Source organism: Babylonia areolata, chromosome 4 (assembly GCF_041734735.1).
Source record: "Babylonia areolata isolate BAREFJ2019XMU chromosome 4, ASM4173473v1, whole genome shotgun sequence".
Classification (NCBI taxonomy): Eukaryota; Metazoa; Mollusca; class Gastropoda; order Neogastropoda; family Buccinidae; genus Babylonia; species Babylonia areolata.
Window position 1 is genome coordinate 16,714,355 of NC_134879.1, and position 25,383 is coordinate 16,739,737.

The 25,383-nt window shown below is 39.2% G+C and overlaps 1 protein-coding gene across 2 annotated transcripts in view; it reads left to right on the forward strand.

Moving 5' to 3' along the window:
• The window catches only part of LOC143280901 (RNA polymerase II-associated protein 1-like), a 47,846-nt gene that overhangs the window by 3,852 nt on the left and 18,611 nt on the right, over positions 1–25,383 (forward strand). For both annotated transcript variants that reach the window (XM_076585678.1, XM_076585679.1), the window contains exons 5-21: positions 70–159; positions 1,538–1,703; positions 3,722–3,877; positions 6,073–6,216; positions 7,519–7,637; positions 9,546–9,647; positions 9,917–10,018; positions 11,196–11,363; positions 11,775–11,936; positions 12,993–13,130; positions 14,825–14,894; positions 15,610–15,772; positions 17,795–17,896; positions 18,520–18,684; positions 20,393–20,522; positions 21,143–21,214; positions 24,090–24,199. In XM_076585678.1, coding sequence (XP_076441793.1) covers positions 70–159; positions 1,538–1,703; positions 3,722–3,877; positions 6,073–6,216; positions 7,519–7,637; positions 9,546–9,647; positions 9,917–10,018; positions 11,196–11,363; positions 11,775–11,936; positions 12,993–13,130; positions 14,825–14,894; positions 15,610–15,772; positions 17,795–17,896; positions 18,520–18,684; positions 20,393–20,522; positions 21,143–21,214; positions 24,090–24,199 — 2,159 coding nt within the window. The remainder of the gene's footprint in view (positions 1–69; positions 160–1,537; positions 1,704–3,721; positions 3,878–6,072; positions 6,217–7,518; positions 7,638–9,545; positions 9,648–9,916; positions 10,019–11,195; positions 11,364–11,774; positions 11,937–12,992; positions 13,131–14,824; positions 14,895–15,609; positions 15,773–17,794; positions 17,897–18,519; positions 18,685–20,392; positions 20,523–21,142; positions 21,215–24,089; positions 24,200–25,383) is intronic.

Here is a 25,383-nt window from a genome sequence, read left to right on the forward strand (position 1 = left end):
TTGCGATTCATGACTGTAGTATGTGTGTTGATTTTTGTTGGCTTATTTGTTTCCTCCTCCTTTGTGCAGGAGAGAGACACCAGGAATGCTGCCTTCACAATGCCAAAACAATCAACACAAGCTTTCCCAACAGTCATCAAAAATAGCGACGTCACCAAGGTGATTGGAATACTGGAGTGTGAACAGCACAAAATTCACTATTAGTGTGTGTGTGTGTGTGTGTGTGTGTGTGTGTGTGTGTGTGTGTATGTATGTGTGTATGTATCAATAGCCCACTTTTGTTTTCATCAGCAGAAAGTGCTTGGGCATGCACAAAAAAAAAAAAAAAAAAAAAAAAAAAAAGTATATCGAAAGTGGCAGTTTTTAAGTGTATCATAAGTGGAAGTTTATACTGATATTTCAGTGAGATTTTGTGTGTGTGTGTGTGTGTGTTACCCCTCTGTGACATCTCTACTCCAATTAAAATAACTGCCAAAGAGATACTGTGCACAGCCAAGTTCATTTCAGTATTGTCCACCGATGGCATTGGATGATGAGCATGTTGTACGCAGTTTGGCATTACACTCAAATAAAGCATTTCAGCTGACGGGCATAGGGATTTTTGTCAAACTACTAACATTTGTATTTGTATCTGTATTTCTTTTTTATCTCAACAAATTTTTTGTGTGTGTGAAATTCGGGCTGCTCTCCCCAGGGAGAGCGCGTCGCTACACTACAGCGCCATCCATTTTTTGGTATTTTTTCCTGCGTGCAGTTTTCTTTGTTTTTCCTATTGAAGTGCATTTTCCACAGAATTTTACCAGGAACAACCCTTTTGTTGCTGTGGGTTCTTTTACGTGCGCTAAGTGTATGCTGCACACGGGACCTTGGTTTATTGTCTCATCCGAATGACTAGCATCGAGACCACCACTCAAGGTCTAGTGGATGGGGAGAAAATATCGGCGGCTGAGCCTTGATTCGATCCAGCATGCTCAGATTATCTCGCTTCCTAGGTGGACGCGTTACCTGTAGGCCATCACTCCTCTCCAGCACCAGCATGAGGGATTGGAGCAGCTTCTAAGTTACCTTACCGTTAGAATTTTCTCTAATGTCTGCACCAGACCACTGAGCAAATTTAGTGCAACTGAAATTTGTTCACGTGAGCCAGTCCTGGATCAAGGTATTGTAAAATGCTGCTGCTGTTGTCATCCCCTTCATAGAGGGATATGGCCTGAAATAAAATAAACTGTCTGTGACTGTGTGAATTTTAATTTCATTATTTGCTAGTATATTTTTCATTTATACATTTACTTATGTAATTGTTTATTTATTCATTGATTTAATGATATATGCATTTATTTCTTTTTTTTTTTTCTTTTTCTCCTCAAGGCCTGACTAAGCTCGTTGGGTTATGCTGCAGGTCAGGCATCTGCTTTGCAGATATGGTGTAGCGTATATGGATTTGTCTGAACGCAATGACGCCTTCTTGAGGAACTGAACTGAACTGTCCGTGTGTGTGTGTGTGTGTGTGTGTGTGTGTGTGTGTGTGTGATGGCAGGGTGGCAGCCAGCAGCAGAGTGTCTTTGCCCAGCAGGTGGCGCAGCGAGGCGTGCAGGACTTTGGGGTCTCCGTGCCAGAGGAGGTCAGCAAGATGGAAGTCTCTGATCTTGCCACCTTCTCCTCCATAACAACAGCAACTTCTTGCGGCCAGGAAACACAGCAAGGTGCATTTTTTATTTTATTTTTTTTTAATTTTTAAAAAATTTTTTAGCATTCACTTTTATTTTGTCTATTTCTGTTCTTACCGATTTCTTCTTATTTACTTTATGCCTGTCCTGCTATTCAGAAGTGCTAATTATAAATGGAGTTAGTCTTTTTACATTCTGATGTTCAATGTAGGTTTGATTTACTTCCCTCATATTTGAGTTGCTCTTGGTTACATCACTCATTATTTCAACGAAAAACTACAGTATCACCGCCATCTGAGCTAGTCTGTAGATTTAAAAAAAACAAAAAAAAACCCACAAAAAACAGGTGAAAATTAAATAAAAAATCACAGTATTTGTTTTTTTGTTGTTTTTTTTACATTTATTCGCGTACTTATCATCATTGTCTTTTTTATTTATTTATTTAATTTGTTTATTTATCTGTTTATTTATTTTATTTTCATTATTATTTTTATTATTTACTTATTTATTTTATTTAAAAAAAAAAAAAAATTATTTTATTTTATTTATTTATTTATTTATTTTTTTTATCTATTTATTTATTTCTTAATTTTTTTATTTATTTTATTTTATTTTTTTCTCTCAAGGCCTGACAAAGCGCGTTGGGTTACGCTGTTGGTCAGGCATCTGCTTGGCAGATGTGTTGTAGCGTATATGGATTTGTCCGAACGCAGTGACACCTCCTTGAGCTACTGAAACTGAAACTGAAACTGTTTTCCCCAACATTTGTGTAGGCTCTCTAGGCCTGACCAGCACTTCAGGTCTGTGCGTACGTGAGGCATCCGCACTCCCACCTTTTTGTTTTTGATTTGTTTTGTTTTGAAGGTGTGGTGTAGTGTATATGAATTGATCCACGCTCTTTGATGCCTCTTTAAAACTGAAGGGTCTGCTTATGACATTGACAAGTCCATCTAGGTGGAAGATTGTGGACGGCCCTAAGAATACGTTGAGTGTATATCGTCTCCAAAAGATAACCTGCGTTACGTATTAGGAGATAGTGCTTACTGCTGCCACAACGCTCTAGGGTCGTAGGGGCTCTGCATAGTGGAATGCCACGCTACAAGCCTCCATCCCTCACAGCTGTGTGCCAGTGCCTGGGTTTGAGTCAAGCTGCTTCCAGTCCATTTGTAATATCGTCCTTCCGACTCTTTCATTGTCTTCGCCCTTCTGCTCTTCCCCTTGGAACTGTTCTCTGGAGGATGGTCTTGGAGAGGCCACATGTCCTGCCAACATGGCCGTGCCATATCAATTTTCCTTTGTTTTTATTTTTGTTTTTTTCACGGTAGACCACAGGTCTTCATAGGATTGCTTATTTAGAATGCATGAGTTGTTTGTTTTGGGCAATGACAGGTCCCCCTCGGTTGAGGATTGTGGATGACCCTAGAAATCAGTTGAGTATATATATATATATATATATATATATATATATATATATATATTATATATATATCATATTCACAAGATGACATTTGTTATGTATAAGGAGTAGTTCGGTTAGAAAACGGTTAACTCTGTGGAGTGTTGGCCTGTGGTAACATGTCTGCCTAGGAAGCGAGAGAATCTGAGCACACTGGTTTGAATCCCACAGTTGCCTGTATTTTCTTGCACTCCACTAGACCTTACGTGATGGTCTGGACGCTAGTCATTCAGATGAGACGATAAACTGAGGTCCCGTGTGCAGCATGCACTTAGTGCATGTGAAAGAACCCACAGCAACAAAAGGGTTGTCCCTGGCAGAATTCTGTAGAAAAATCCACTTTGATAGGAAAACCAATGAAATTACAGGCAGGAAAATTTTTTTTTTTTTTAAATGGGTGACGCTCTCATTGTGTAGCAGTGTGCTCTCCCTGGGGAGAGCAGCCTGGTTTTCACACAGAGAAATCTGTTGTGACAAAAAGAGTAAAATAACAAGAAAACAACAAACAACATGAATTGTTTAGGGTTGTTGTTTTTGTGTGTGTGTGTGTGTGTGTGTGTGTGTGTGTGTGTGTGTGTGTGTGTGTGTGTAATGCCAGGTTTCTCGAAGTCGAGGATTGTGGACGGCCATGGCCTGAGTGTGTCTCAGGCAGAGGAGGAGGCACAGAGCATCCACAAGGAGAACCTGGCCAAGCTGACAGAGATGTCGCAGGAGGAGATACTGGCTGAGCAGCAGCAGTTGCTTCAGCTTCTGGGTATGTGGATCTCTTGTTGTTGTTGTTGTTGTTGTGTGTTTTGTTTGTGTTTGTTGTGTGTGTGTGTGCTTTGTTTGTGTTTGTGTTGTTGTGGTGTTTGTGTGTGTGTGTGTGGTATGTTATGTGTGTGTGTGTGTGTGTGTGCGTGCATATGTTTCTTATTTTGTTGATGTTGTTTTGTTGTTGTTTTTGTTTAATGTCTTTTCACAATTTAGTGATACTAAACAATCTCTTCTTGTTTTCTGTAGAGTGTGTATGTGTGTGTGTGTGTGTGTTCTGGTTTACTCTAAGGTATTTTCACCAGTTAGTGATATCATACAATCTCTTCTCATGTTTGTGTGCATGTACATGTATAGTTTTTTTGTTTTTGGGTTTTTTTTGTTTGTGTGTGTGTGTGTGTATGTGTTCGTTCTTTTGTTTAGCGTCTTTTCACTATCAGTGATATTAGATGTTAAAAAAAAAAAAAAAAAAAAAAAAAAATTAAAGGGGTGGGGTGGGGTGGGGTGGGGGCATGGGGTATAACTAACATGCTATTACATTTAACAGTAACAATTCAATAATAATAATTATAATAATCAGAAACCATTAACACAATTCTGAAGTGCATTAAAGGAATGTAGAAATAGGGCTATGAACTAATGCCTGTGAAAGTTCGACCATAAGAACCTCGTCAGAAATAACTTTACAAAAATCATCTGCAGAATTATTATTCTCTTTGAAATACTTGGGCAAGAAGGTACGTAACTGCTGGCAGTGAAACAAACAATGATGCAAGCTGAACTGCTTACCACAGATGCATGTAACATTTTTACTATACTTTATCTTCAGCGCATCAAGTTTTATACGGAAGAAAGTAGAGGTTATTAATCTTGTATAGCAAGCTGATGGATTCGGTATCTTTTCTTTAATAATATTCTCGGGGAATAGATTCTTCTTCATTTTTTTTTCTTTCTTACTTGTTGTATATGCTTGTGTGTAAAAACACTGGAAGATAAGTAAAATTGGCTGTTGCACTAACACTCAACTTTCGGCAAGTAAAGATGTATGCATTAATTCTTTTTTTTTCTTTTTTTTTTAAGCCTCCTCCCTCTCTCTGTTTTATTCTTTAACTTTCAGTGTCTACGTTGACCAGTGGTTTTACTGGCGATAAAACAGAGACAGGCAGAAGAAGAGAAAGAGGTGGGCATGGGAGGGAGGGTGGGAGGGAGGGAGGGATCAGACACACAAGGGCAAAGGTGAAAGAGCTGTAGAGAGAATGATACAGAGGCAGTGTGTGTGTGTGTGTGTGTGTGTGTGTGTGTGTGTGTGTTGTGCATATGTGTGTGTGAATGCATGTGGCTGTCTTGGTTCCATTCTCCTTCCTTGCCCCTGTCTGCCTTGCTTTGTCTGTGTGTCCCTCCCTCTCTGCCTCTGTCTCTGTATCATTCTCTCTACAGCTCTTTCACCTTTGCCCTTGTGTGTCTGATCCCTCCCTCCCTCCCACCCTCCCTCCCATGCCCACCTCTTTCTCTTCTTCTGCCTGTCTCTGTTTTATCGCCAGTAAAACCACTGGTCAACGTAGACACTGAAAGTTAAAGAATAAAACAGAGAGAGGGAGGAGGCTTAAAAAAAAAAAAAAAAAAAAAAAAAAAAAAGAAAAAAAAAGAATTAATGCATACATCTTTACTTGCCGAAAGTTGAGTGTTAGTGCAACAGCCAATTTTACTTATCTTCCAGTGTTTTTACACACAAGCATATACAACAAGTAAGAAAGAAAAAAAAAATGAAGAAGAAAGAGGAAATAGAAATGTAGGTTGTCTGGTTTCATAATAATAGTACATTTATATAGTGCTTTCGAACTTCTGAAAATGCTTCATAAAAACATGTCAGTCAGAAACAAACCATGCAGGAATGAAGGCACACACACACACAGTGACACACACACACACAGTGACACACACACACACACAGTGACACACACACACAGATACACACACACACACACACACACACACACACACACACACAGTGACACACACACACACAGTGACACACACACACACATACACACACACACACACACACACACACACAGTCACACACACACACACACACACACACACACACACACACACACACATATATATAAATGCAAGGAAGAAATAGATGGAGGAGCCATAGAACAGAAAGTATGAAATGTACTGTACTGTTTCCAGATCCAGGTTTGGTGGAGTTTTTAAAAGCCAAGTCCAGATCAGGGGAGAAGACTGGCACTGATCAGTCTGCAGCCCACACTCCTGCAAAGAGTGCCAAACCAGAGCAGATAAAACAACAGCCCACACAGTCTGGGAATGCTGCAGGTAAAGGTCTTTGTGTGTGGTATGTGTGTGTGGATGTGAGTTCGTGTGTGGATGTGTGTGTGTGTGTGTGCGTGCGCACGCATATTTATGTGAGTGTGTGTGCTCATGCATGAACATACTGCATGTGTGTGTGTGTGCGTTTATGCATATATGTACATGCATGAGAACAGCTGAAAGCAGACCACACAGTGTGGGAATGCTGCAGGTAAGTGCCCTTGTGGGCTTTTGCTGCTTGTGAGAATAATACAGTAAGGATGAGTAGCCATGACTGTTGTGTTATAGGAGTGTTTGTGTGTGTGTAGGTGTGTTATGGTTGAGTTCTGACAGCGAAACCCTGCCATTTTAAACATCCCAGATTCATCCAGCATCAAATTTTGTAATTGGAATCATGTATCTTTTGCCATGTTGGCACTGGCTGAGTCACATCGGAATTACTTTTTGATTTTCTTTTTGACTCACTCGTGTAAACAAAATGAGTCTGTGTTTTAACCCGGTGTTTGGTTGTCTGTGTGTCTGTGTGTCCGTGGTAAACTTTAACGTTGCCATTTTCTCTGCAAATTCTTTGTCAGTTGACACCAAATTTAGCATAAAAATAGGAAAAATTCAGTTCTTTCCAGTCATCTTGTTTAAAACAATACTGTACCTCTTGGATGGGCACAAAAAAAAAAAAAAAAAAAAATTAAAAAGCCAGATTATATGCAAACTGAATTTACTGTTATATATATATTTTTTTGTCTTTCTAAACTTGGCACTTTGATCTGATATTCTGACACAACAAGAGCAGTCATTTTTATCTAACCATAGTATGACAGTCAGTCGTGTCCGACTATGACCATTAGATCAGCAGAGGAGGCAGGTGCTGTCCTGACTATTTGGGCTAGAATTTGATTACAGTGGAGAGTGTCTTGCCCAAGTTACATCCCCACTCTCTCGACCAAGAGGGTTTTAGGACAGTTGGCATTTGGATCGTTCCCAAAGGCCAACTAGCCTCCCAAGGCTGCAGCACTAAGAGCCAGTGCAAGTTTGCCTCCTAGTTTGAGAGTCATAGTCCTTCACAAAAGACTAAGCTGTAAATGATTTCACATTGCAATGGAGAAACCATTGATAATACAGCTCTCACCTTGCTGTTGTAGTAAATAACATGAAAATAATTTGTTCATATTTGTATTAAAAAAAGAAAAAAAGAAAGAAAAGAAAAAAAAAAGGATTTATATAGTGCTTATTCTTGCAAGAGAGACTGCAAGAGAGGAGTAATGTGCTCAGATGAAAACACTTTACATGCATGGGTGGGTTGCCTTGCAGATGTACCCGAGGCTGTACCGATGGAGGGGCAGAAGAAGTGGGTGCACATGGACAAGGTGGAGTACGACAAGCTGGAATGGATGAAGGACTTACCTCCCCCCTCTGCTGATCACACACAGGTAGTTACTGACGGCTTTTCACTGACCATCATAGTTTCCAGGTGTTGCTTTACAGTGTGTGTGCTTCATGTTTTTTGGTTTTTTGTTGTTTTTTTTTGCTGCCCCATCATCTGCACCGTTTCAGTGGCATTACTCCCACGCCGCTCATTTAGATTCCCCCATACACGGCCACACCCGGGTCTGTCCGTCGCAGTTCCAGCGTCGGCAGTCCACAGGGAACCATCGGTGTTAGGTCGCCAGGAGGCCACACACCAGAGACCCTGCACTGCTGCTGAGTCACTTCGGTGGTGTTCAGTGGTGCCTGTTCTGTTTTAACGTACTTAGGACACAACCTACTAAGCCCCCTACTAACGACAATAATGGCTTAGTCGCGGAGCCAGACTGAGTGATTGTCCCTCCCAGAGTGGAGACCGCCACCACGTCCCTCAAACAACAGCCCCCCATGAATCTGCCGACACTGATGACATTGACAGGACTCACCCCAAGCACGGAAGTGGAGGGGTATCGAAACTGAGGTCACCATGAGAGCAGGGCATGAAAGGCCACAGATTTTGGGACTATTTTGTTTATATTGGCCTGACTAAGCGCGTTGGGTTACGCTGCTGGTCAGGCATCTGCTTGGCAGATGTGGTGTAGCGTATATGGATTTTTCCGAATGCAGTGACACCTCCTTGAGCTACTGAAACTGAAACTGAAACTGTCATAATGATATCCCGGTGTTAACCAGGCCCGAGAGATACAGACACTTACATTGTTGTTCAGGTAATTAGAGCAACACACCCAAAGACGCATCCTTGAAGTGGATGACACTCGACTGTGTGGTCCCGGTCTCCCCATTTAAGCCCACAGCACACTCAACTCTGGGTAGGAGCCGGCCACAGGCCGAAAAACCCACCTCCACTGGGATTCGAACCTGCGTCCTTCCAGCCGTCAATCCACAACGCTAACCACTTCATGGCGGCTGGTCCCGTGCTTCATGTTTTTGTTTGATCATGGGTTTCTTTTTCCTGATTGCCTTTTTTTTTTTTTTTTTTTTAATGAATGACTTATTTGTGGAGTGATGGCCTAGAGGTAACACGTCCGCCTAGGAAGCGAGAGAATCTGAGCGCGCTGGTTCAAATCACGGCTCAGCTGCTGATATTATCTCCCCTTCCACTAGACCTTGAGTGGTGGTCTGGATGCTAGTCATTCGGATGAGACGATAAACTGAGGGTCCATGTGCAGCATAGCACATGTAAAAGAACCCACGGCAACAAAAGGGTTGTTCCTGGCAAAATTCTGCAGAAAAATCCACTTCGATATGAAAAATAAATGAAACTGCACGCAGGAAAAAAAAAAAAAAAAAAAGGGTGGCGCTGTTGTGTAGTGACACGCTCTCCCTGGGGAGAGCAGCCCGAATTTCACACACAGAAATCTGTTGTGATGAAAAGAAATACAAATACAAATTTGATGAATCAAACAAATGCCAACCTGCTCACTTCCCTTAGAAGCTACCTATCTACCTACCTTCCTACTTACTCAACTGCCTGCCTGTACTTTCTTGCTTCCTTTCTTTCTTCTTTCTTCTTTTCCTTCTTAAAGAAGGTACCATCTCAGGTTTTTTTGTTGTTGTTTTTTGGTGATGTACAATGTTTTACTTTAATTTGTGTTTTTTTACATATTGAAGTCTACCTTATGTCCCCAGGTTGTATTCAAAATCAAGCTGTTCTGTGCTTTATTGTTACTGGTAAGAATTATTTTAAGTAACAATCAGTCCCTTCAGGAAGTTTTCATTTCTGGTATTTCGCTCAGGTATCTCCAAATTCCAAATTGTGTTTTTAGGTGTTTACATATGTTGAAGAAAATGCATGGAATGCCTATGTGATTATGCTACTGATCAGTTTACGTTTAACATATATATTTTTTCAGACGGGTCAGCAAGCCAGGTTTGACTTCCAGGGCAACGTGATTGCAGCCGATGCCGACATTCCTGTCAACAGAGGATTGCATCACCATGGTGATGAGCCAGAGGTGTGTAAATGTGAGGAAATGATACTCAAACTATTTTTTGGGGGGAGGGGGTGTGTGTATGTGTGTGTGCGTGTGCGTGTGTGTGTGTGTGTGAAAATGAAGTAAGATAAATAATCTAAACAAATAAGGAAATGAATTAGAATACAGAATTGATAAAGGATGCTTGTGTAAAAAAAAATGATCAAAATTACATCTTTCATTCCTTGTAAGTGGTATACTGTACGTTTGTATGCAGACCGTCACAGGGGCATGTAACGTTTTGTTGGCAGAGAGCCGGATACAGCATCGGGGAGTTGTTCCAACTGGCACGCAGCACTAACATTCAGCAGAGGGTTCTGGCCCTTGGCACACTCAGCAGCATCATACACAAAGTGAGCTGGAGGCAGAAAATACTCTGCTGGGTTTTTTTTTTTGTGTGTGTGTGTTTTGTTGTTATTGTTGTTTTTCCCTGTCAGCTTGCTTTTTTGTTTGATTTTTGTTCGTTGTTTGTCTTTTTTTGACTCAATTGTGTAAACAAAGTGAGTCTATGTTTTAACCCAGTGTTCGGTTGTCTGTGTGTGTGTGTGTGTGTGTGTGTCCGTGTGTCTGTGGTAAACTTTAACATTGACATTTTCTCTGCAAATACTTTGTCAGTTGACACCAAATTTGGCATAAAAATAGGACACATTCAGTTCTTTCCAGTCATCTTGTTTAAAACAATATTGCACCTCTGGGATGGGCACAAAAATTTTTTAAAAAAGAAGCCTAATTCTATGCAAACTGCATTTACTGTTATATTTTTATATTTTTTGTATTCTCTAAACTTGGCACTTTGACCTCTTATTCTGACACAACAACAAGAGGAGTCATTATTATCATTTTTTGTTCAAACAGGAACTTCTTTTCCTAAGCATGGAATTTTTATTTATTTTGCAAACGGTTTGGTGCAGATAGTAAAAAAAAAGGGAAATTACTCTGTAATTAATGCTAGGGGACTTAATTTATCACAAGTGAGTCTTGAAAGGCCTTGCCTCTCTTGTTTTGCTTCTTTCTGTCTCATCATCAGCACTGTTTTAAGTGGCATTACTCCCTCACCGCTCATACCACATACTTAACCACGCCTCACTGCAGTCTCAGCACTGGCAGCGCACAGGGAACTATGTCCAGTCCACCAGGAGGCCACACACTGGAGGAGACCCTGCACTGCTGATTAGTCACTTTTGGTGGTGTTCAGTTGTGTGCATTTTCTGGTTCAACATACACAGGACACCAGTCCTGCTGAAGACAAACAATAGCTTACTTAGCAAGCTGTTTGTCAGCCTGTCAGTTGGTGTTTTGTTTTTGTGTGTGTGTGTGTTTGTTCTCTTATGCTTTGGGTTCAATGGAAGATGTTTAAATTGTTTTTGTTTTTTTCTTTTTTAGTGGAAAATACATTATTGCTTTTATTGGTTGATTTTAGCTTTTTTGTTTTACTGGGGGGTTTTTGTTTGGTTTTTTTTTTGTTTTTTTTTTGTTTTTGTTTTTTATTTCAACTTTCAAACAGACATTGTCTTTGTTATTACTTTGAAGGCGAAAGAAGGGTCACTGGATGACCTCATTCAGACCCCCATCATCCCAAGCCTGTTGGATGCCGGGGTCATCTTCTTGCTGAGGTGGGCCTGCGATGACTCGGTGGACGCTGCTGTGGCTGCCGCCGTCTCTGCCTTGTGTGCTCTTGTGTGCAATCCTGCAGATGAGGTGGGTAGTTTTGTTTCAGTTTCTGTCCGTCTCACTTTTGTCTTCATTTTTCTTTACCTCTGTCTGTGTTTCTGTCTGAAAAAGAACCCATGGCAGCAAAAAAGAGTGTTAACCTGTGGCAAAAAGAAATCCACTCTGATAGGTACATACATATATATATATATATATATACATGCACTCGAGGTCTAACTAAGCGCGTTGGGTTATGCTGCTGGTGAGGCATCTGCCTAGCAGATGTGTTGTAGCGTATATGGATTTGTCCGAAGGCAGTGGCGCCTACTTGCTAAAGTGGGGCATACTTTGCATGTTTTCATAAATCTCTCATAGAAAAGGGGTGTTATTACGTTTCAGACCACTACAGCAGGACTTGAGAAGCTGAAACTGAAACTGAAAACTGCTGCTTTCTTCCAGGCTGCGCTGGATCGGGTGTCTCCGTGGTACCAGGGGAATTGTGTGCCGGCCATGGTCCCCCCAGCCACTGTGGAACAGATGGCGAAGAGCAAGACGGAAGAAGACGAAGACAGCAAAGTGGAAGAAACTGATGCTGAAGTGGCCAAGAGAGACTTGATACAGGTGCCGAGTGCCATGGAGAGAGTGATACAGAGGATGAAATAAGTGAATTATGTAGGTGGTGCTGGCAAACACAGTTTGTTTAGATTCTGATATTTTTCTTCTTCAGCTGGCACATTTTCAGAGAAGGTAAGGTTTGGTACTGGGCATACTTTGCATGTTTTCATAAATCTCTCATAGAAAAGGGGTGTTATTACGTTTCAGACCACTACAACAGGACTTGCAAAATATCTGAAGAAAGCTAAAACCAGTGAAGGAATATAGGATCTGAAATTTTAAAGTACGTGTCTCAGAAATGGTGGCCATAGCAATGAGTAATTAACTCCACCCGGAAATGGCGTTTGATATGGTGAACTTTTAGCGAGACGTCTTATCACTGAGTTGCCGCAAAATAATGGCCAAGTGGAGCAAACTGAAAGGCCTGGTTTGCATCTGTTTGACATGGCACAGTATATTTAAACAAATTGGGAGTATAATACAAACTTCTCATTTTTGTCACCAATTACAAATATAAAGCGTGTCCGCTGTTGTGACCTAAAATCCATCATTATTCATTGATATTGTTTCAGTTTTTGACGGGCGCAATAGCCGAGTGGTTAAAGCGTTGGACTGTCAATCTGAGGGTCCCGGGTTCGAATCACGGTGACGGCGCCTGGTGGGTAAAGGGTGGAGATTTTTACGATCTCCCAGGTCAACATATGTGCAGACCTGCTAGTGCCTGAACCCCCTTCGTGTGTATATGCAAGCAGAAGATCAAATACGCACATTAAAGATCCTGTAATCCATGTCAGCGTTCGGTGGGTTATGGAAACAAGAACATACCCAGCATGCACACCCCCGAAAACAGAGTATGGCTGCCTACATGGCGGGGTAAAAACGGTCATACACGTAAAAGCCCACTTGTGTGCATACGAGTGAACGCAGAAGAAGAAGTTTCAGTTTTGTTTTTTGTTTGTTTGTGGGTTTTTTCCTTGTCTTGTTAGTTTATGTTCTCTTCTGGATGGTAACAGTGCATTGTTCAGAAGTTTCCAGCTGTTTTTTTCTCGTTGTTTGTCTCAGGGTCTGATGAGCCGCATGATGCTACAGGAGCGTCTGTTCTACATCCTGGACACACGCCAACCTCAGGCCCCAACGGTTGTGTGCATTCTCTGCATTCTGACCCGCGTGGCTCGCCATAGCACACAGATGGCCTATGAGGTACTGGTTGTTTTGGGGTTTTTTTTTTTTTGTTTTTGGGGTTGTTTTTTTTTGTGAAGCAGAATGGATAATAGGATATTGTTTATCAGATATTTTAGTTCATTTGTTTCGCTTTCTTGCTGATAAACTTTGGAGTAGAAATGGGTATGAGTGGTTTTGTGAGGTAAGAAGATGTGAATGCTTTTTCTCTTAATTTTCTTTTCTAATGACCAACAAGATAAATGCCCTCGGTTCATGAAAAAACAAAACAAAACCCAACATACTTAACATCTGTACTGATGGATTAAGGCAAGAAATCAATTTTTCGAACGGATGATAATTCTAATTATGTGTATGTTCACACCTCAGTGACATACTCTGGCTAACAGCGTGATCAGTTTTCTGTCCTTTTTCTCTGCTACCATCTAAGTACTCCTCTGGGCTAAGGAGGACACAAAAGGGAATTGTTATAATGTTTCATGAGGGATGATATTTAAATAAGCAGGTATGGAAGCATATTTGATGAATGTAGGTATTGCCTTTTTATTGTTCATATGTAAAAAAAAAAAAAAAAAAAATTAAGTACCGTAAAGTTCGGTCTATAAGCCGCGACTTTTTACCCCAGCTTCAGCCTCTGCGGCTTATACAATGATGCGGCTTATTTGCGGATTTTAACGATCCTGGGAGTGTCTATTCTCAGCTGCCCTTCAACTCACCAAAACCATGATTTCTGTCCATGAATTTTTGGATGAGCTTCAGGATAGTGTTCTAACTGTTCACGTTTTATAAATCAAATCCGCACACATTAAAGCCTTCAGATCAGCATTCAGTTCCACTCTGCTCAAGCGTACACCCTCATCATGCTGAAAACGCGACGTTATGCCTATGGTGCAGCCTTCAAATTGAAGGCGATCGACCTAGCAGACGACAGCGCAAGCGATGAACCAGGAGCGACCTCCACCTTCATGTTCATGAAGTGAAAGCGAGGCTGAAGTCATTGACAAGATGGCGGAGGAAGCTGTGCTGGTTCTCTTCAACTCGGACACTGAAGACGAAGATTTTAGTGGATTCAGTGAGCAGGATGACGTTGAATAAATGTGACTATCCCAAAATTATGGATCTTATTTTCGTTGTGTTTATTTATTATTTTTTTGTGGCACTAGCAGTATTTTCGCTTGCTTTTCTTTGTGTTGTTCCCGCTTGTGTTTATTTCATAACCTACAGTATTGACAGCTTTTCTGTAGTATCAGTATGTGTTCCAGTACCGGAAATAAGTGTTGTTTATAAACCGGTGCGGCTTATGTATGCATAAATTTCAATTTTTTTTCCAAAATTTAGTGGGTGCAGCATATATACCAGTGCTCTCAATAGACTGAACTTTATGGTAAATGAAGGGATAACAGTTATTGTTTGAGTGCAGATGATCACAGTTGACAATAGAAGAAACAGTTTGTCTTCGTAAAATTTATGTATATATGCTGCTTGATGAATTTAAAGAAAAATAGATGATAATTATACCCCTGTTTTATATGTGTGTTTGATTGCTGTTTCATGATAGAGCTTGTCCTTCCAAGACAGTTGATTATCATTCCATGAGAGACTGTGTTATTCCCTATTGTTGAACTGTTAGAAACTGAGATTGTGAGAATCAGAATTATCCCCACAAACCTAGAACCAAATTATTTGTGGTCTTAATAATCATATTTTATTTGCAGATCTCACGAAACACAAAGCTGATGAATCTGATCTTTCACAACTTTTTACCCATCACTTGGGTTGCACAGGGTAAGTATTATATTACAGTGTATAGTACAGTATCCTGTTTTTATATGAAAGTATTGTTTGATAGAATTTTTTGTACACGATACGAAAATAAAAGTAAAGAAATAACAATGACATGCAAATGATCAGGTCATTTTGCATGTAATTGTCTTGTTAGTACTTCTAAGTCCCATGTTCATTTTTCTATTTCCAAAGTGTGAGTGGTGCTTGTGAGTGTTTGCATACGTGTGTGTGTGTGTGTGTGTGTGTGTGTGTGATGATTTGATTCCTCATCATACACCACAATGTTGTTTGGTTTAGTACAACATCATTTAGTCTTTTACAGTTTCGTTTAGTCTAGTTCTGCAGCCCAATAATACAGCAAGTGCAAGAACATGCAACAGTTTGAACTAGTGTCACTTAATTTGGAAAGATATCAAATTGCACTGAATTTCACAGCGCATAACAAACAGTTCCTTCTTTGACACTTGAGATGCAGGTAAAGGCTTAGACAGATTTGAAAGTGTGCGATACAATAAGATTATACAATATGATATGATAATGTACATGACACCAGTAATACAGTGTCATGCGTGTGTGTGTGTGTGTGTGTGCATGTGCACCTTTTTTCATGCTACAAGAACTACTCAGAGCACTGCACAGATGAAGCACAGATAAAAAATACACACCAAAAAACAAAAACAACTACAACAACACATCATTGAAATATTTTCTGCAGCCAGTGATCATAAAGCAGTGTCCAGCGTGTACGGCAGACCTCTGGCCGCTGCCATGCGACTGGCGGGCAGTCTGTGTCAGGCTGGACGACACATCGCCTCAGTCCTGGACTCCACGTACTCTCTTCAGAACATTTTGTTGGGCTACCTCGCTGTCAGTACTGAGTGAGTAACTTTAAAAAAAAAGAAAAAAAGAGTGATTGAGTGATTAATTAATTCAGTTGCATTTACAGCACTCTGATGGGCTACCTGGCTGTTAGTACTGAGTGAGTATCTTTGAAAAAAATGTAATTGGTTAGTTGATTAATTGATTGAATAATTCAAAATTTGTTTCATTCAAATGATTTTCACCTTTCAACATATGCAGGAACTGCAGAGAAAGGGAACTAACTCCTGCACTATTTCCGGATGTGTCCACGCATACTTTGGAGGAAAAACAGTACACTTTCTTCATTTCTTTTTCGGCATCAGTATTGCATGGCAGTCTGCCTAGGCTGTACACTGCCCTGGGTTGAATGGGTTAAGTGAATAAGTAAGTAATACAGTGACACTTACATGATTTCACACAGGAATGCGGGTGGATCGTTGTGCGAAAAACGGTGCAATGAACATTTACAATGCCACAGAAATTCGTATTCCATATTCACTACAAGAAGGTTATTCTCTACTGGAGAAAACTTGCTGGAACCATGTCAGTAAACTAAAACAGGAGTCTGACCCTGGCAAAGAAAATACTGACAACAGCTCGTGCAAAACTGATTGCCTACCGTGACAAAGAAAATACTGACAATAACTCGCGCAAAACTGATTGCATGTTTTCTTTTAAAACAAAAGGACATCACAGTAGCAGAAGGCTTACCAGTCAGTCGCCACCAATATACAGACTACAACTGGATGCCATAAAAACAAAATATACTTCTAATGTGACTTGGCGTTTGCGGCAGTGAAATTACCCCCATGCATATCATCCATAAATGTGAACAGTTAAAACCATATTTACCTCTGTCATTTACAAAATCTGCAGTTCCATCAGATCTGCTTCCATTAGAAATGTCTTACATGATAATCAACGTGTGTTTGAAATAGTTCTGAGTTTAATTTGGAGCCCAGTCGGCTCTTTGTTGTAATTCTGCTGGTTGACTAGTTAGTTTGTTTTATTTTATTTATATATATATATATATATATATATATATATATATTTTTTATTTTTTATTTATTTTTTTTTTATGCTAATTGAGGAGAGAGAGAAACGGGGAAAGCAGTGATGATTTAAGGCATGGGTAATGTGGGGGAGATGACAGATCTTCCTCTAAAATCACCAAAATGTGGATAGACGTTAAGCAAAAGAACGAACGAACACATAAATGAACGTCCCACAAGAAGCTTCCAATATCAGTCATCTTTAGGCCACACACACCCCTCAGAAAGTTTTGTGTGTCAGTTGTCTTCAGGCCATGCTCAAGAGGAAGACCTCACAGTTACCACCTCTTTTCAGTGTGTGTGCTTGTACAAGTAAGCGTTCATCTGTGTGTGTGTGTGTGTGTGTGTGTGTGTGTGTGTGTGTGCTGTGGAAGCTGCGATATATAGACTAGAAATGAGTGTGTGGAGGAGGGGGGTAGAGGAGGTGCAGGGTAATGTGGTGTGTGTGTGTGTGTGTGTGTGTGCTCATGTACATTTATATGTATTTGACTGTGCTTTCATATCTGTGAAACTGCGTGTTTGGTGCATATCTGTTATGCATGTGTGGGTGTATGTGTGAATATGTGTCTTCATGTTTTACATTTATTTGCTTATTTATCATCATTGTTGTCTTATTTATTTAATTAATTATTTATTATTATTAATATTATTTTATTATTATTTTCATTACTACTACCTTTTTTTTATATCGTAATTATTTATTTATTTATTTATTTATATAAGCTTATCTTTTTTTTCTTTTTTTTTTCTCAAGGCCTGACTAAGCGCGTTGGGTTACGCTGCTGGTCAGGCATCTGCTTGGCAGATGTGGTGTAGCGTATATGGATTTGTCCGAACGCAGTGACGCCTCCTTGAGCTACTGAAACTGAAACTGAAACTTTCAGTTTTTTTCATCGATGCCTTCTTGTGATTCGTTGTCGGCGAAACGGGGCATACTCAGCTGCCTGCCTGGTGATGACAGTTATGTTGTGTGTTGTGTTGTTTCAGTTGTTTGCTGCTGTCGCCAATGGAGGCTGAGAGTCTTCAGAAGGAAAGCTTGATCACGTGGAGAATCCTTCTGTCCTATGGACTGGCAGCTGATGTCTTCCTGTGAGTTAATACTGTGGGTTTGTTTGTGGGTGTTTTGGGTGGGTGTGTGTGGGGGGGCGGGGGAGGTGGGAGAGGGAGTGTACAATATCGTATTGTGTTATGTTATTTCTTTGTCACACACATTTCTCTTTAAATGAAATTCAGGCTGCTCTCGCAAGGAGAATGCATTGCCACTCAACACAACATAGCCCATGGTCGAGTCCAAAGTGAAGCGCACATGAACATGACAAAGGTTGAGCCTGGAAAAAAAGGAAGTAAAAAAAAAACCAAAAAACATCTTAGGCTGAATGAAACCATGAAAGTAAGACAAACACAGGGCTTGATTTATCATACAGTCCAAGAAATAGGTTCTTGTCTTGCCCCACGCAAATGTGCTTATCGCCTTCCCTCATCTGTCATTCATTCCTCTGAATATGAGCTGTGCATGCATGTAAGCGACAGATGTGTAAGTGCTTTGATTTGTCTCTGCATAAGACTCAGTGCCATATGAATATTTTTATTATTATCATCATTATCATCATCATTATTGTTATAATTATCATTATTGCTATCATCATTATCATGATTATTGTTACGATCGTTTTTATTCTATTTATCTTTTGTCACTTTCTCCACACCTGTAGGAAGATTTATCAGCCCCTGATGGATCAGCTGACGGCCCTGATGTCGAGGCTGACAAACGTCAGCGGCCAGCAGCCCATGGAGAGAGACGTTCTCTTTCTGTCGGCGCTGGAAGGGGTGGTACCTGTGGCCGCCAGCCCTCCTGTCAGGCCGGGATTCAGCCAGAGGTGGGTGCTGTGTCCATTGTTTATCTTTGTATGTGAACATAACATTGGGAAGGGAGGGAGGGAGGGGAGATTTCAGTTTCAGTAACTCAAGGAGGCGTCACTGCATTCGGACAAATCCATATACGCTACACCACATCTGCCAAGCAGATGCCTGACCAACGGCGTAGCCCAACGCACTTAGTCAGGCCTTGAAAAAAAAAAAAAGAAAAAAAAGTGAATAAATAATAGATAAGCATACATAAATAAGTAAATAAATGCATAAATAGATAAATAAATAAATAATAATTATAATATGAAAAAAGCTAGTGATAATAATAATAATAATAATAATAATAATAATAAACAAACAAATAAATAAATAAGACAACAATGATGATAAATAAGCAAATAAATGTAAAAATGAAGACACACATTCACACATACACCCACACATGCATAACAGATATGTGCCAAACATGCAGTTTCACAGATATGAAAGCACAGTCAAATACACATAAAACGTACATGAGCCCCATCCCCCCACACACACACACACATTACCCTGCACCTCATCTAGGGAGGGGAGAGTTGTGTGGAGGGTGAGGTATAGGAACTGGGAGGGAGGGGAGAAGACTGCGGTTTGGGGTTTGAGCATGATTGGGTCAGACTAGTAGGGAGAGGGAAGGAGAGGAGGCGTGTAGTTTGTTGCTGGCGACGCTTTCCTTCCTGACTGGTCTGTTGGTTTCGTTGATGCACAGATTGATTGCGATTGGATTTGTTCATGATTGATTGGCTGGTTGATTTTTTTGATTGGTTCATATGGAATATCAATATGTTGGTTGATTTTTGATTGGTTCATATAGGATATTAATATGTTGGTTGATTTATGATTTATTCATATGGAATATTGATATGTTGGTTGACTTATTGTTGATGTCTAAACTGGTACCAGTGTAGATTGTTGATGTATAAACTGATGTGTAAACTGTATACCATCACAATATAGTTTTCTTTATGTTTATGAACTGTACGTCATTACATTGTAATTATCTTTATGATATCTTTACCTTGTGAATGGAGAAAGTTACCGCTCTTTACTATTTGCTATTCATTTAATCTCCTGGCCTCATTGTTTGTTATTTTCCAGTTGAAAAACCACTGAGGCAACCATGTGTTTGTTCTGTATTGTCCATGTGTTCTATGTGGCTTGTTCAGGATGAAAGAGGCTTTGCCATTCTTGAATGGAAGCTTATTTGTATTTGCACATTTCTTCTGTGTTTGCTGCTGTGTGCACATGTCAGATAATCGGTATAAGGACAGGACCGGCGTTTCCTTTTCTTTATTTTGAGGAAGTGTCTGGGTTTGTTCCAGTGTACCTTTTATTTACATGCGTGCTAGCTGAATCGGTAGCGTAAGCAGCACTCACTTGAAGTTGCGTACCTTTTGACTGGAGAGAGTTACCTCTCTTTACTATTTGTTAATAATTACCTTTATGTTTACATGTGTGCATGCATGTGCTTGTAAACTGTAGCCCATAACAGTCTACATGTGTCTGCGTTGTTTGTTTTTTTTCTCAAGGCCTGACTAAGCGCGTTGGGTTATGCTGCTGGTCAGGCATCTGTTTGGCAGATGTGGTGTAGCGTATATGGATTTGTCCGAACGCAGTGACGCCTCCTTGAGCTACTGAAACTGAAACTGAAACTGTGTTTTATATATATGTACATCACAGTCAAGCAGCATACACAGAAACCTCTGTGACCAGCTCCATCAATTGGAGTCAGGTGGAGAGCCTGCGCCCTTTGGTCAGACTGTGCGCTGAACAGTGCTTGACTCACCTGGCTGAGAACTACACGCAACAGGTAATGTGTGATCAAACCGTGTCAGTTTTGTTTGAAGGAATGTAGGTGATGAAACTAGGAAGATGTTTGTCTGCTTGAATGCAATGAGTGAATGTGTTTGTGTGTGGGGGGGTGGGGGGGGGGGGGTTCGTGTGTGTGCACGCTCTTGTGTGTTTATGTGTGTGTGTGTACATGAGCATGCATGTTTTGCATTCTTCTTTCATTTCTTTGATGTGTGTGTGTGTGTGTGTACATGAACATGCATATTTTGCATTCTTCTTTCATTCTTGTGATGTCTTTTCATATGATTATGTGTTTTAAAACGGAACTTAGAATCATGTGTTCATGTATACTTTCATGAGTGTTTATACACACATTCCAAGTAATGTGTGTGCATATGTGAATATTAGCTTTTGCACACTTTAAATGTGTTTGTGTGCTTGCATGCATGTGTGTGTGTGTGTGTGTGTGTGTGTGTGTGTGTGTGTGTTGTGTGTGTTTGTGTTTCTGCACGCATGGTTGCATATACATGTTTGCGTGCAGACAAGAATCAGCATTTTTCAAACACCTGTCTCTGACAAAATAACTGCATGTTTCTGTCTATGACAAAAAATAACTACATGTTTCTGTTTCCACCGCAGAAACCCAGCCTGCAGTTTCCAGCAGTGTGTGTGAATTTCATGGCCACGTTCTACAGCAAGTGGGAAGGGCAGGTGAGTCAGTCCTCCATGTTTCGTATCTGCTTGTTCTGTTTGCTTATAAACGATGAGGATGATGGTAAAGTAACAATAGTTATAATAATAATGATGATAATAACAATAGTAATGATGATGATGATGATAGTAGTGGTCGTAATGATAATAATAGTAATGATAATTCTAATACTGATAAATAAAATAATGATAATGATGATAATAATAATGAAAATAACAATAGTTATAATGATGATGATGATAGTAGTAGTAGTAGTAATAATGATAATGATAGTAATGATAATTCTAATATTGATAAATAAAATAATGATAAAGATGATAATAATAATGATAATAACAATAGTTATAATGATGATGATGATAGTAGTAGTAGTAGTGATAATGATAATGATAGTAATGATAATTCTAATATTGATAAATAAAATAATGATAATGATGATAATAATAATGATAATAACAATAGTTATAATGATGATGATGGTAGTAGTAGTAGTAGTAGTAGTAGTAGTAGTAGTAATGATGATAATAATAGTAATGATAATTCTAATACTGATAAATAAAATAATGATGATAATGATAATAACAATAGTTATAATGATGATGATGATAGTAGTAGTAGTAGTAGTAGTAGTAGTAGTAGTAATAATGATAATAATAGTAATGATAATTCTAATACTGATAAATAAAATAATGATAATGATGATAATAATAATGAAAATAACAATAGTTATAATGATGATGATGATAGTAGTAGTAGTAGTAATAATGATAATGATAGTAATGATAATTCTAATATTGATAAATAAAATAATGATAAAGATGATAATAATAATGATAATAACAATAGTTATAATGATGATGATGGTAGTAGTAGTAGTAGTAGTAGTAGTAGTAGTAGTAGTAGTAATGATGATAATAATAGTAATGATAATTCTGATATTGATAAATAAAATAATGATAATGATGATAATAATAATGATAATAACAATAGTTATAATGATGATGATGATGATAGTAGTAGTAATAATGATAATAATAGTAATGATAATTTTAATATTGATAAATAAAATAATGATAATGATAATAATAATAATGATAATAACAATAGTTATGATGATGATGATGATGATAGTAGTAGTAGTAGTAGTAATAATGATGAAAATAGTAATGATAATTTTAATATTGATAAATAAAATAATGATAATGATGATAATAATAATGATAATAACAATAGTTATAATGATGATGATGATGATGGTATTAGCAGTAATAATGATAGTAATGATAATTCTAATATTGATAATAGTGAGAAAAAAAGAATGCAGATTGGTGCTCTTGCATCCCAGGCAGGGTGCTTGAGGCATTTACAATAAAAAGTTATACGTACATAAACACGCATGCATCAAGTACTCCATACATGAACATGAACAAGCATGTGCACACACTAACATGCCAAAAAACAACAAAAAACACACCTACACATATGGCCAGCAAAAGCCCCCCAAAAGCACATTGGTACTCCTTGTTTATTTGGGTTTTTTTTTTTTTTCTTCTTCCTCACTGATGGCCAAATTGGCTGAGTGGTTAAAGTGATAGATTTTCAATTGAGAGGGTCCTTGGTTCGAATCTCGGTTATGGGGCCTGGTGGGTTAAGGGTGGAGATTTTTTCTGCTCTCCCAGATCCACAGTTATACAGATTTGCTAGTGCCGTGAAAACCCTTTTTTTGTTTGTATACGCATGCAGAAGATCAGATACACATGTTAATGATCCCGTAATCTAATCCATGTCAGTGTTATGTAGGTTATGAAATCAAAAGCACATTCATCTTGCACACCCCTGAAGACAGAGTATGGATGTGTACAGTACATGATGGGGTAAGAAATATTGTGGCCATGCACTTAAAACCCCACTCAAACAAACAGGTTGTAGCCCTCAAACACTGAAGTAGGATGTGCTTTTTTGTTTTCCTTCAGATTTAACTACAAATATCTGCCCCCTCCCCCCATTTTTTTGTCGTTCATTTTATAATGTTGGACTGTATGGTCGGCAGGGTGTGTATAACTTGTCATCACATAGTAATTCATGATGTTTAACATACATGTTTTTTGGGTGTTGTTTTTTTAATTTTTCTCGGTAAGCACTGTTCCTGGAAACCTAAAAGTTTCATTTAATTACACATACTTAACCATGACCCACTAGTGCAGACTCCAGCAGGGGTCTGATCCCTGTCCTGTGCAAACTACTACCCGCCTATGCGGAGAAAACAAAAGTAGCTACGGCCGATAACCTCCTGAAGTAGGTTACCTCCCCTTTGCATCCCTGACTAGCGTGCTCTTTTTCGGGTAGCCATCTTGACTCCTGCTCCTGTGCTCTGCGTACGGCTAAGTTTGTGTTTTTGTTTATTTACTGTCTGTCTATCGATTCTTTGGCGCTCTCGTTTTATGTCTGATGATGAATCAAATCTTTTCCCTCTTCTTCTTCTGCGTTCACTCGTATGCACACGAGTGGGCTTTTACGTGTATGACCGTTTTTACCCCGCCATGTAGGCAGCCATACTCTGTTTTCAGGGGTGTGCATGCTGGGTATGTTCTTGTTTCCATAACCCACCGAACGCTGACATGGATTACAGGATCTTTAACGTGCGTATTTGATCTTCTGCTTGCATATACACACGAAGGGGGTTCAGGCACTAGCAGGTCTGCACATATGTTGACCTGGGAGATGGTAAAAATCTCCACCCTTTACCCACCAGGCGCCGTCACCGTGATTCGAACCTGGGACCCTCAGATCGAAAGTCCAGCGCTTTAACCATTCGGCCATGGCCCCCGTCAAAAATCTTTTCCCAATGTCACTGACATCCGTGTTGTGTTTCAGTCCAGTCAGAGCGCTGTGGATGTTGTGCAGCAGGTTGAACAGTTTTGCCTGAACAGCCTGGCTCCCTTCCTCAAGTCTTGGGGATTCACTTCTATTGTGGCCAGTCTGTGGTGAGTATTTACTTATTCATTCACAAACTATATACATCTCTTTTTTTTTCTTTTCTTTTTTTTAACATTTATTTGCTTATCTATCATTGTTTTTTTTTTGTTTTTTGTTTTTTGTTTTTTTTTAATTTATCTATTTATTTATTTTATTTTCATTATTATTATTTTTTTTTTTTTTAATTATATTATTATTATTTATTTTATTTTATTTATTTATTTATTTATTTTATTTATTTACTTATTTATTTATTTATCTTTTTTCTTTTTCTTTTTTTTCTTTTATATATATATATATTTTTTTTTTCTCAAGGCCTGACTAAGCGCGTTGGGTTACGCTGCTGGTCAGGCATCTGCTTGGCAGATGTGGTGTAGCGTATATGGATTTGTCCGAACGCAGTGACGCCTCCTTGAGCTACTGAAACCGAAACTGAAACTTTTTGGGAGGGGGTGTGGGGGGGGTGGGGATTATAAGCCGACCCAACTTCCAACCATGTGTCTTAACCCATTCAGCTCTAGGGAGTTTAAACCTCAACAGTATCAGTATCAGTATCAGAAGCTCAAGGAGGTGTCACTGCGTTCGGTCAAATCCATATACGCTACACCACATCTGCCAAGCAGATGCCTGACCAGCAGCGTAACCCAACACACTTAGTCAGGCCCTGAGAAAAAAACTATAATAAAATAAAATAGATAAAATAAAATAACAAAGATTGATAAATAAATAAATAAATAAAAAATAATAGATAAATACATAAAAATACTACTACTAATAATATTTATAATCTTGATGAAGTCAACTCTAAGCACGCGCATGCGCGCCTCGCACACACACACACACACACACACACACACAAAACCAGCGTTTTTTGTTTTAACCTCAAGATTGATGTGTGTGGACACAGAAATACAACAGAACCTAGTTAGTTCCCTTTGCTTGTAGTTTGTGTCATCTGTGAATTATTAACCACTTAGCTGGTGGCCTTGTCCCTGAGTATACTGTTGAGTCATATATAGCATAAATGGCAGACATTTAACAACAAAAGAAAGAAGAATGATGATAGTTTAAGAATAATGATAGAGTAATAATAAAGACAGTGATTGTCATTCTGCCTGTTCGTACATGAAAAAAAAAAATATATACAGCTCAAGGCATATTACATTAGCATTATGATTAAAAAAATTTTTTT